Source organism: Monodon monoceros, unplaced genomic scaffold (genome assembly GCF_005190385.1).
Source record: "Monodon monoceros isolate NGI ecotype Baffin Bay Population unplaced genomic scaffold, NGI_Narwhal_1 Super_Scaffold_15, whole genome shotgun sequence".
In the NCBI taxonomy this organism is placed as follows: domain Eukaryota; kingdom Metazoa; phylum Chordata; class Mammalia; order Artiodactyla; family Monodontidae; genus Monodon; species Monodon monoceros.
The window spans coordinates 63,623,793-63,636,681 of NW_021703771.1; the positions used below are offsets into that span (position 1 = coordinate 63,623,793).

A 12,889-nucleotide genomic window follows, 5' to 3' on the forward strand; every position below is an offset into this window, starting at 1 on the left:
GATAGATAGATAGATAGATAGATAGATAGATAGATAGATAGATAGATGGATGGATAGATAGATGGATGGATAGATAATTCGTATTGAATACTTATGTGTATGTCTATCTTTATTCAGGCCAAACTATTCTTATACTCTGCACAAAGCCATCCAAAACCTACCCATATTGGTTGGAAAGCCACTCAAAATGTAGCCTACCTGGAAACATCAACCTTGTTATCTTGCAAAGAGCTGTCTTTAAAGTCACTTTTTTAGGTTAAGGCTCATCTCCTAGAAGATCAGTTAAAATATAAATATTACCTGAGTTCTGTAAAAACTTAGCCCATTAATATCTGCTGAACATACTAGTACATATTATTTTTTCTCAAATGAGTTAGCTGTTATCTAAAGGAGAGAGAAAAATAGAGCCTGAAAGAATGGATACAGGAGCCCTGGCCCACTAAAGAAGGCAGATGTGAGGGCATGAACCAGAAGCAACTTTCATAAATCCTGTGGATGCAATCTTGCCTCTGTTTGTGATTAAACTCCTGTGTTATGGGATAAGATGAGCACCCGTATGTCATCGGGGTTACTGGAGCTACCTAGAGCAGAGGAGAAGCGTCGCTACTCTTGTCCCATTGCTGTTACAGTCTGGAAGGCAGAGGCCACATGCTGTAGAATTGGATGGCAGTAAGAGAGAAGACGCGGGGTGCAGAAGAGTGAGACTTCCTTCCCTAATACAAAGCATTTAGGCAAGGGTGTTAGGAAAAAACACACAAGAGTATGTCTGTGGCACCTGGAGGTTGAAATGCTACCTCAAACTGCTATAACATATACCAATATTGCTAGGATAAACTCATTTTGATTCAAAGACTAATAGGCAAGTTCAGAAATAATGATTAGGAGTTTCTAGAGTATAGCCCTCAATAGCAAATAAAAGTAAAAAGACCAGGTGAAGTAATTACAAGGAAAGAAGTCCACAGGTTGGCCAAAAAGAAAAAGGCAAGTTTCAAGATAGGTAGTATTTAGTTGAATACAATAATTGTAATTGTAGCTATTATGTTTATAGTAGTACCAGGCACCAAGTGCTTCATCTGTATAAATTCATTAAATCCTCAAACAACCCTATGAGGTAGGTTCTAGTAACATCACCAGCCACATTTTTTGAATGAAAAAGTAGACTCAGAGAGGTGAAGTAACCAGCTTGAGGCCACCCAGCAAGTAACTGGCAGAGATAGGATTTAAATCCAAGCAGCCTGGCACCAGAGCCCCTGCTCTTAGCCCTGCTATCTCGGCAGACATTCCTGATGGGCCATGAAAAAACAGGGAGAGGAAGTGAATATAGAAAGAAAAGAAGGAAAGGATTATCCAAAGCATATATAAAGAGAAGCAGAAACAAAATGTATGAGCGAATAATGAAGTAAATCACCCTCTCCACCAGCCGAAAGTATTTTTCGTTTTCTTTTTTTTTTATCAAAGGTTGAAAAATACTGAATCAAAAAGCTATGAAATTGTTTCACCGAAGTACCCATAAAGCACCAGCCCACATAAGTGACTATTTTCTACTGTACTGGTATTTACTAATTATGCTATACTGCTGTCTCTGATGACAAAATGCCACCGATATTGTCGGTACAACTAATGAAGTCTCTATTCATAATTTGAAGTCCCAGAATAAGTTTTTGGTTTCATGAAGACTTAAGCTCTAAATTGAAAGTAAATTTTATTGTGGGAATGCCCACTGTTCAAGGCACATAGAGATGATGACATAACTTAAATTTCTATCATCCCAATTAATAGTCTCCATATAGGCTCTTCCTCTTACCTTCTCAACAAAGCTGAAAACATCATCTACGTGGGATGTTAAGATTTGTACCCAGTGCTTCGTTCAGGAAAGAAGCTGGCCCTTTGGGGCACCAAAAGGCTATCAGAATGTATCGATTTCATAAGCACCACCGATGAGGTTAGCGCAGTAATGGTGAGTAGCAATGAGGGGCAACAGAATACAGTTCTGATGAGCCATACCTAGCTCCTTCTGTATGCTGTCAGGGACTCCTGTAATAGTCTTTCTCCTTTTGACTTTCTTCGGTCGTCTTACCAGAGTGTCTGTGTAAATTAGAGACCGCCGAAGGCTGGCCTGGCGATCGAAATTCTCCCCTAATGTAGAGCAGTAGAACAAGCAAAGCAAGGTTATTTTCAAGCAAGCCGACACCATGCACTTTCTTCCAGAAGCTTGTTGTAAAATGATAAGAAGGTATTAATAATGATGTTAGCCAGTCATACGATGATGAATGAATGCTGAAGGGCAAAAAAGGAAGGCAAGCGCATTAGCACCATAAGGCTATTTTCCAACTTCCATGTGTGTGTCCTTCCGAAGGAAGCACCTTGAGCTCATTTGCAAATGAGCTGGAGTGGCAAATACAAACTGGTGAATAACACACTGGAAAAGTGATTTTGTGTTCTTTAAAAAACGTTATCATTTTGGAAGTACTTTACAAAGGTCTTCCGGTCACTGAAATCACGCTTAACATCAGTGTGTATGCGGTGCCAGCGATGAATATGTTTGACTCATCTGGTCCTCTCCAGAGACCAATGTAATGTCTTGTCCTATGTGATGAAACAAATCAAGAATTTTGGATGAAGAGCTTTTTCTTCCATCAAGGAGGCTGATAATTTGGATAGACTGTGGTAATTGCTATGGTGTGAGATACAATGATAATGGAAAAGAAAAAGCCTTATAATGATAAAGTACTTTTATCACAATGAGACCCAGAAGCACTGATGTTGTTAAAGCTGAACTGCTTCTTGCCGTTTCTTAATCACTTTTTAAAGCTGATCTAAACTCATTTCAGTTATGTTGAAACCAAACCCAGAATGCCACATCCACAGGACTCTTTTTCTTTCTAGCGTGTAAGCTGTGTGATTAACACATCATGGGAAACCATAAAATAGTAACGTATCAGTTATTGATTGGTCTGCTTTAAATTTATCAGTTTAATTAAAGAAAGTTTTATAGTATTGACCTTGTTAAATGGTTCTTCTCAAAGAGATTTAAAAAAAATACATACACAAAATACATACTTTTATGTTTTAAGAAAAGTATAAAAATTATTCACTCTTTTTAGCAATATTGACGCACACTCAAAGTGGGTATGTTGTAAACAATGTATCTTCTATTTTAATGGGAATAAATTGTGAATAGAACCAATAAGGTTCTAGTCAAAACAGAGGATAAAAGATCTGAATGATCAAAACACGTTTCACCTACAAAGCAACAAACTTAGATAAGCGCTTGCAAACTTGAAAATGCTCACACTTCTGTTCCTAAATGGAGAAAAACAGAAATGACTTAGAGAAGACCCTGAAACGCTGGAAGGTACCATCACTGTGATAAATGGGTCACTATGTACAATAGCATACATGGCGCTTGTAAGGGACAAGTCAGGAGTTCACTGGTCCACTAGTTCCCTGAAGCAGAGGAAAAACATTTTCTTGGATCAAGCCATTAAGAATGGACAGAACATTAACAGATAGCTGCATTTAGTCTCCAGTTTTGCATCCTAAACTAAAACAAAGATAAACCACCCAAGCTCCAAAGAAATTAAGAAACAAATCATGAAGATGAACATCTAAGACATACACCATTACTGGTGCCGACACTCCATCTTGAATCGTGACCTAAAAGGACTGTCTCCCCCACTGGATTATACATTTCTGGAGGGTAGGGTCCGTAATCATGTACTGTAGCATCGCCTGTGGCATTCAGCTCAATGCCTGATACAAAGCAGTTATTCAGTAAATATCTACTGAATTGAGAGGAATTTAATTATTCCCTTTCATTGAAAAATGGCATTAGTTGGTTATGGTTACTACTTAGAAATCAATTTAGCTAGCTCGAACATCAGTACAAAGGCAGTTTGTAAGAAGTGCTTAAGTATGTTTACCCACGCTATTTATCTTCCAGGTGGAAGAGTTGTTATCCCACATGGCCGACTATGGGACATACTCATATGTACATTTTATCTTAAACATTTTTTTCTCAACTCTTAGAACATGACGAGTCCCACAGGACTATGACTAAAGGGATTAAATTGATTTTCAAGCCAGCTGATCACTGTGCTAATGTTCTACCTCTATGCCTGGCGAGCATCTCTCTGGGTTTGAAATAATATATTTATTGGCATTCTTCCCTCTGCTGAACTGTACTGCAAACCAAATAGAAGGTCAATGTTCATCCAAAAAAATGAACACATGACAATGCCCTACAGGAAGCTACATTTTTATTTCAAACGTCTTCTAGGGCTTTAGAAATATATCGTTTAAAGAGCAGGAAGTTGTATAACCTATGTCAATTCAACCACTAAAAGTAAACATTTAAAATTTAATGCTTATTTATACCAGAATATTAGAAAAACTACTTCTTTATGAAATATGTGTGTATATGTGAACACATGGATCTAGAAAATGGATCAATAAATACATAATTAGGTATTTGCTTTCTACATTTCCAAAAACGTTAACCACTCAGAATTAAACTGCAGTTTTTCCTAACTCATACTGCTCATTTGTTTATTGTCATTCACCTTTCCTGTGTGGCATTTTCAAGCCCTCCTTTTAAACTCTATGTAATTCATATCCACTTAGTCGTCACACAGGAGAGAATTAAGTTCAAAGAGACTGACAGTGTCTGCTGTTGTGACAATGTATTTCACTGCAAATTATTCTTTATTCCTGAAACTCTAGTTACTCTGTTTTAAATTTCCTAATTTCACGATAATGCATTTTACCCTAATTCCATTAAGGACTGTCACATTTCATAGCACAATCTTATCTTATAATATTATTTCTGAGGCATTTAATCATATATAATGTAATTACATTTCTGCTGCATTTAATCAATCAAATAATGTAATGCATTATCTTGTAGAAAATATGCACCATGTATTTCATTGAGCAATAAACATTGTACTTTGTTCTGAAACGTAACTACGTATAAAAATATCTTTAAAATATATGATCTAGGGCTTCCCTGGTGGCGCGGTGGTTGAGAGTCAGCCTGCCGATGCAGGGGACGCGGGTTCGTGCCCCGGTCCGGGGGGATCCCGCGTGCCGCGGAGCGGCTGGGCCCGTGAGCCACGGCCGCTGGGCCTGTGCGTCTGGAGCCTGTGCTCCGCAATGGGAGGGGCCACAGCAGTGAGAGGCCCGCGTACCGCAAAAAAAATAAAAATAAAAATAAAATATGATCTAGGTAAATGAGAATCACGCTCAGAAAAAATCAATGTTATTTTTATAGAAAATGGAATGAAATGCCATGCTATTCCTTTAAGGCTTAAGTATAGTAAATATGGAAAAATGCACATGGAATTTAAAATAATTCAGGTACTTATTTATTAAATTTCTCTGGAATTCAAAATAGAGTTTTAAATGTAATTTTTAAACATCCTGTAAGGTTTTAAAAAATTCATCAGTAACTATCAAAATGTTTTCAGTTCCTTACAGAATGTTTTTAGTCCCTTACAAAATGTTTTTAGTCCCACCAATGCCATGGCAAAAAGCTTTCTAAGTAGTCAAGAGCAGTTGCCTCAGAAACATAGCAAGGGTGCTATGGGTTTTCATCCTAATTTTTTATGAAAACTTATCCTTATTGGTCACCCGATTTTTTTAGGTTCTGGCCCTATAAGCCAGGCTTTGTATGGACTGATTATCAATATAACTATCAGTAAACTATTTCTCTTGAACACATAGTCTAATGGCTGAAGCTACTAACTCTTAACGTGTCTGTTTTGCATTTTGTACACTCCCCAAACCACTGACCTAGCTTCTCTGCAGGCTATGGAAGTGATAAAGTACAAAAGTTTTGATATCTTTTAACAGTTCTTCTACATTTGTGAAATACTGTCTTTGAACTTTATGTACCTTGTTGTCACTTTAATTATCATAGATGATATTTTTAAATTCAGAAGGAATGGATTTTTATTTGACGGTTATAGAATTCAAATTATGGAGCTCAAGATGTAATTTTACCACCCTATTAAGTTTTTAAAAAAATATATTTATAGTTATTATTAATTCACTTGATATTTTTATTTCAAGTAATTTTTCTCTTTTTCTACTTGAGAAAACAAGAAGGTAAGCAAATCATTCAGAAATATCACTAAAGTGTTATATTTTCACTTCTAAAATTCAATTAAAATAGCCCTTCAGAAGGTAAACCTAATTTTTTCTTACCCAAGATCACATTTGGAAGATATTCCCATATGGCCAAAATATTTTTAGAAGGCAAATCAATTAAAAGAAACACTTCAGCTGAATGGCTGGACCACTGAGTTCTTTGACATCAACCTTTGATGACATAGAGTCTTCTAATCTAAAAGCAATATATATTTGACATGCACACACATATATATGTTTTAGTATTCCCTTCATTAAACAAAGAGCAGGAAGTCAGACCACAGCTATTTACCTGTGATGTATAAATGACATGCTAAGAGCATATAACAAACAAAGAGCCATAGTCATTCTCCCAGAACATTTGGAACCTGTCTGCAGAGCAAAGCATACCAGTTATGTTAATAGGAACTACATCAGCCTGGACTGTTTGGGCCTGCTGTCGCATCTTCTCTTCCGGTGTTGGCAAGGGAAGTGATTTGTTCCAGTTGGTTTGAGTATTAAAGTCAGAGAAGTCACTTGAGGTTGGCGTTTTAGGTCTCCTGGTAGAAAGTCTTTCCTCTTCCGACAAAGAGATAGAACACTGCAGGGGAAAAAAGTGAGAGGAAGCCATAGTATGTGTAAATGCTGGCAGAAACATTTAAAAATACATTTCTTTAAAAAAATTTTTTTAACTGATTTGAAGCAAGCCATAAAAAAAAAAAAAATTGGTCACATTTAGGGACAGAAGCAACGGTTTGCAAGAGAAGTGTTCATCACCTTGAGTATGACCCATAATATATATGATTTGCAGAGGCCTTCGTCTCTAAGCCATGAGGACTGCAAAAGGTTTTGCTGACCCACAAAATTTTTTAAGCCTCAATCTCATTTCCTTTAGGCTCTGACCTCAAAGAACAGTTTGAAAATGATAGAGCTTTTGTTGCACAACTATCTGTGCTCTTCGGAAACCATTTATATGGGGAAAAAAAAATCAGTGTGAAATTGTTAAATTATAAGAAGCTGACTGAAGCTCTGCTTGGAGCCTTATCAAAGTCCCATGAAAACATTTCTAGCAGTGTCTGTTTTTATACAGATTAACATGCTAACTGGGGAGCCCTCATCAATACCCTTCTTCCTGTAACATCTTAAAAAGTGTAAGCAAGAAAGTTGTTTTGGCAAGCATTTTATGATGAACTTCACCATGGCTCCAGCAGCTGGTTCTATGACAAGAAAACACCAAGAACTCAAAAGAAATGTGACGGTTTCAGGAACAGCAGCAACGATAACAACAAAAAAGGGTAATTGACTTTTGTTGGGAAATGGCAGGTTATAATCAAAATAAACGCTTAAGGACTGCTCTTCAAGTCAAAAGCATTTAAACTAACTACCACCTAAGGCAGTTAAGACAGGTTTTCCTTAAAAATGAAAAGTCAATAAACCTTCCCAAGGGAATTCCTAGAATACTAGCACCCAGGTCAATTCAGCACCCCTCAACCTCACAGCCCCCCAAAAGGGTAACTGCTATCCTGACTCCTAACACCCCAGCTTCATTTGCCTGTAATTGAATTTTCTCTAAGGGAAATTATATTGTATTTTCTGTTTCGTGACTTATTTCTTTCATTTAACGTTATGTTTGTGAAGATTTTTCTATCTTTAAAAAGCACGTGTTGGGCTTCCCTGGTGGCGCAGTGGTTGAGAGTCCGCCTGCCGATGCACGGGACATGGGTTCGTGCCCCGGTCCGGGAGGATCCCACATGCCGCGGAGCGGCTGGGACCGTGAGCCATGGCCGCTGAGCCTGCGCGTCCGGAGCCTGTGCTCCGCAACGGGAGAGGCCACAACAGTGAGAGGCCCGCGTACCACACACAAAAAAAGCATGTGTTGATGCATTTCTGGATTTAACGCAAGTTTCCAAGAGGACATCAGTAAGACATCTACAGAAATGCATTAGTTAGATATCTCAAACAAAAGAACACTGCCATCTCTGTTTACTGCTATTGAATTAACCCTCCTGCAAAATATCTGTATTTATCCTACAACTACTAGCACTCCACAAATCTGAAAAAGACTACACAAGGGCTAATGAAAATGGGATGGTGCGGGGTTAGGGCTCTAGGCTAAGAATCCAAAGACTCAGGTCACTCACTTTACAGTTAATTGATCTTGAAGCTGTTCCTAAACACTGAAGTTTACTTGGCTGTAAAAAAGGGCTATCCTCCCTACCTTCCACACGCCACTAGAGGTATTCGTGAACCTAGTGACATGAGAGCTGTGGGAAAGGCATTGTGGAAATAAAAATATAAATCATATGAACAGACATCTTGATATTTGAGACTTTATATTATTAGTACATAAAACGTATAAAATGATAACCTAGTTTCTTTGCCACCTAAGGAAAACGTGAAATGGGTGTAATTAAATTGACAATATACTCAATTTATAATGAGCATATGTTACTGACATCCTATTATGATACTAAATTGCACCATATCTATTCATATTTGATCCAACACCGGTTAAAATGATCACAACTCCTACAGATCCTTGAGAGGCAATCAAAGGGATTTCTGAATCAGCAGCAGCAGCTAAGCCATGCCGACGTAAATCAATTATTTCTATCCTTTTGGCAGTTGTGACGCTCGCGTTGGGTTTGATTTATAATACTCATGATCTACCCTTATGTTGCAGATACACAAATTAAAATTAATTTTATTTGAGAATTTCATGCAGTTTGTGTAAAGGTCACATGTCTGAAGTTGAATCTCAGTTTAGTAAATTAGGTTACTCTGATTTTCTGATATCTATACACAGAAATAATTTTTCAGGCAACTCTGAAATATAGCACAAATTTTAAAGGCCATAAGAAGCAAATCCTAATCAAGAAGGTCTGAAAGAAAGAAAAGTAAAGCTTCAGCTTGATGGAGAATAAACAGCATGGTGACACCCTACCAAGAGGGTTCCCTTTTCCATGTGACGTCTGCCTAGGGAGGTGGAGAAGCACTGTTCTGTGGTCTGTATTTGGCTCAATGGGGCTCATCAGCCTTAGTAACCTACCTTTCTTTCAGTTGACTGAGAGTGTTCAGAATTGAAAACTGTCACAGTGCAATAGTACTTCAGTTTAGCCTCGTTGTCATGGGATGATGACCAGGGACCGCTCCAGTATGACAAGTGACAAAGATCATCTTTTTTTTTTTTTTTTTTTTTTTGCGGTACGCGGGCCTCTCACTGCTGTGGCCTCTCCGGTTGCGGAGCACAGGCTCCGGACGCGCAGGCTCAGCGGCCATGGCTCATGGGCCCAGCCGCTCCGCGGCACATGGGATCCTCCCGGACCGGGGCACGAACCCGTGTCCCTTGCATCGGCAGGCGGACTCTCAACCACTGCGCCACCAGGGAAGCCCTAAGATCATCTATTTTATAAAGTGCTCCCTTCCTTTGCAAGAAAACTTCCCAGACATGCAGGTCACAGATAAAGTTATATGCAAATGGGACTGTTATACAGTGCCACAATCTACTAAAGAGAAATAAAAAACCAGGATGGTACAACTTCCAGAATGATCTGACTTCCATCCTTCTCAGCATTTATAAATGCAGCAGGGGAACAGGAGAAACCTCAACCATCTCGATGGCAGAACACATCACAGTTACTCCATTAAGATGGATACTGTAATGCTCTGGACTATTACCTTAGCCTCTTAACTGGTCTCCATGCTCTGACCTTGTTGGCCACCTTCCCCTTCTCCCCACCGCCCCTTTAATAGTCTACTGCTCAACACAGAAGCCAGAGGGGTCCTTTTAAAATATGTCAGATCCATATATACACTACGAAACGTAAGGCAGACAGCTAGTGGGAAGCAGCCGCATAGCACAGGGAGATCAGCTCGGTGCTCTGTGACCACCTAGAGGGGTGGGATAGGGAGGGTGGGAGGGAGGGAGACGCAAGAGGGAAGAGATATGGGAACATATGTATATGTATAACTGATTCACTTTGTTATAAAGCAGAAACTAACACACCATTGTAAAGCAATTATACTCCAATAAAGATGTTAAAAATAAATAAATAAAATATGTCAGATCATGGCTGCTCCTGTGTATCCTTACTATAACCTACAAGACCCAACATGACCTATGAACTGGCCCACTGCTACCTCTGACCTCATCTTCTACTATACTATCCCTTATTTATTCTACTCCAGCCTCACCATCCTCCATCCAGTTCCTTGTACAAACCAAGCACTCTCTTGCCTCAGGGCCTTTGCACTTGCTCTTCCCTTAGACATCTTCACAGACAGCACCTTCTTATTCTTCAGGTGCTTAGTCAAGAGTCCCCTTCTTGTTGAGGTCTTACCTGTCCACTTACCTAAAATTTCAACTCCTCCCCAATACTTTATACCCCCCTTCTCAGCTTTCTTTTTTCTCTTCAGTACATATCACCAGTATGCATATATTTTAGTTATTCACCTTGTTTGTCTCTCCCATGAGAATGTAAGTTTCAGAAGGCTTTAAATCAGAATTGCATAGAGAGCTATTTCACAATTTTAGCTAAAAAAGGGGGTCACCATTTAGTAACTGATTGTTCAATGCCTTGCCCTGGGTTACAGGCTTTATAGGAATTGGTACCTCATTTAATCTTCACAGCATTAGCCTTGTTTTGTAAATAAGGAAATGGAGTAAAGCAACTTCACTTTTGGGAACTTCACAAGTGGGCAACTGGGACTAGAACCCACGTGTGCCCTCAAAGCTTCTGCTGCCAAACAGTGTAAAATAACAACTTGGCAATATTTGCAATAAATTACTAGGTTTTCTATCTAAAATTAAAATCTCCGGACTTCCCCGGTGGCACAGTGGTTAAAGAATCTGCCTGCCAATGCAGGAGCCATGGGTTCAATCCCTGGTCTGGGAAGATTCCACATGCCGGGGAGCAACTAAGCCTGTGCGCCACAACTACTGAAGCCTGTGCGCTCTAGGGCCCACAAGCCACAACTACTGAGCCCGCGTGCTGCAACTATTGAAGCCGGCGTGCTTACAGCCCATGCTCCACAACAAGAGAAGCCACCGCAACGAGAAGCCCGCGCACCGCAATGAAGAGTAGCCCCCACTCGCCGCAACTAGAGAAAACCCGTGCGCAGCAACGAAGACCCAACACAGCCAAAAATAAATAAAATAAAATCTCCATTTATATCTCTGAATAAGAACAAAATCTTTAAAAAAGCTAGAGTAAAGTCAACAGTGTGGGGTAGTAGGTGGAACACTACACTCTGGAGTAAAAAACAGTAAGTATCAGCATGCTGGCTCTGTCATTTACCAGCTGTATGTTTTGAGCAACTCAAGCTCCCTGTGTTGAGAACAGAATAACTTAAATAGCGTCACCATGCTTCATGTTAAGGGATCCCTCGGTACAGGGTAAATTATTTTTTTAAATATTGAGTTTAAAGTGGTCTTGCTTTCAGAACTTAAATGCAGTTTTAAAAACTGTAAATTGATCAGTAATGTTCATTAATACCCCATATCCTTATCCTGGAAGGAATGGACAGTCACAAATGAAACATAAGAAACCTCGATTTCTTGTGTCAAATTGCTTAATTCACAAAGGGAGATCACCTGCCATACCAGCAGTTGTTTTGTGAATTTTGGATGCTGTTAAGTCCTGCATTTCAGAGACTACTAGGTCCTGTCTGGAAATCAGACAAGCTCCCACCAGATGGATGGTGGGGCCTGAAACATGGTCTCTTTGGCAGACGGCCAAGTTACCAAAAAGTGGGCTTAACTATGAAACACATGTGCCCACCCAGGCTTTTTTTTTTTTTTTTTTTTTTTTTAAATCTGCTATGCTTTTAAAAATTAGAAACCCTGGGCTTCCCCGGTGGCACAGTGGCTGGGAGTCTGCCTGCTAATGCAGGGGACACCAGTTCGAGCCCTGGTCTGGGAGGATCCCACATGCCGCGGAGCGACTAGGCCCGTGAGCCACAACTACTGAGCCTGCGCTCCGCAACGAGAGAGGTCGTGATAGTGAGAGGCCCGTGCACCGCGATGAAGAGTGGCCCCCGCTTGCCACAACTAGAGAAAGCCCTTGCACAGAAATGAAGACGCAACACAGCAAAAATAAATAAATTAAAAAAAATTAGAAAACCTAATTATAGCCAGAGTTAAAGTTAGCATTCATTTAGCAATTATTACATAAAAATAGATACAGAACAGATGAAACTATATAGAGCACCATTTAAGAGGAAAACCACATACATTCCGGTCCTTTTTACAGGACACTTACTTAGTCCATGGTGTTTTTCTCTCCAGAATTAAATCTTTCTTGGGTCAACTCTTTCTTTTTAAAGATTCTAGATAGTTTTATAAGGTGCCAAAATGTTTGGAGTCTTTTTTGGCTATATGCTTCTTCCACCGTCAATACACTGAGACACAAGACATCCTGACTTCATTCTCTTCTCTCCTTATTCCTCCCCCGGGCCCCCTGGGCCCTGGACCCAACAACAAAAAACAAGGGTAGTGGTTTGGGGGGATCCACACAGAAGCACAGTTCATGGCCCATCCAGCAGCTCCACGATGGCCAGGAGGTGGTTTCCACATTCACATTATTAAATAATTTCAATTGTTCCTTCTCTCCTACTCAGTATATTACCACAAACCTAGCCTCTTTATCATGGGCTCTAAACTTTCTTGCCCTGTACTGAATTAAAATATTTTGGATTTAAACGATCACATATTAAGTGAACCTAAATGTTCAAAGTGATAATGTAATTTCCTACTTTTAAT

The 12,889-nt window shown here is 39.5% G+C and overlaps 1 protein-coding gene across 2 annotated transcripts in view; it reads right to left on the bottom strand.

Moving 5' to 3' along the window:
• NHSL1 (NHS like 1) overlaps positions 1-12,889 on the bottom strand; it is a 237,202-nt gene that overhangs the window by 15,572 nt on the left and 208,741 nt on the right. For both annotated transcript variants that reach the window (XM_029223503.1, XM_029223504.1), the window contains exon 4: positions 6,541-6,730. In XM_029223503.1, coding sequence (XP_029079336.1) covers positions 6,541-6,730 — 190 coding nt within the window. The remainder of the gene's footprint in view (positions 1-6,540; positions 6,731-12,889) is intronic.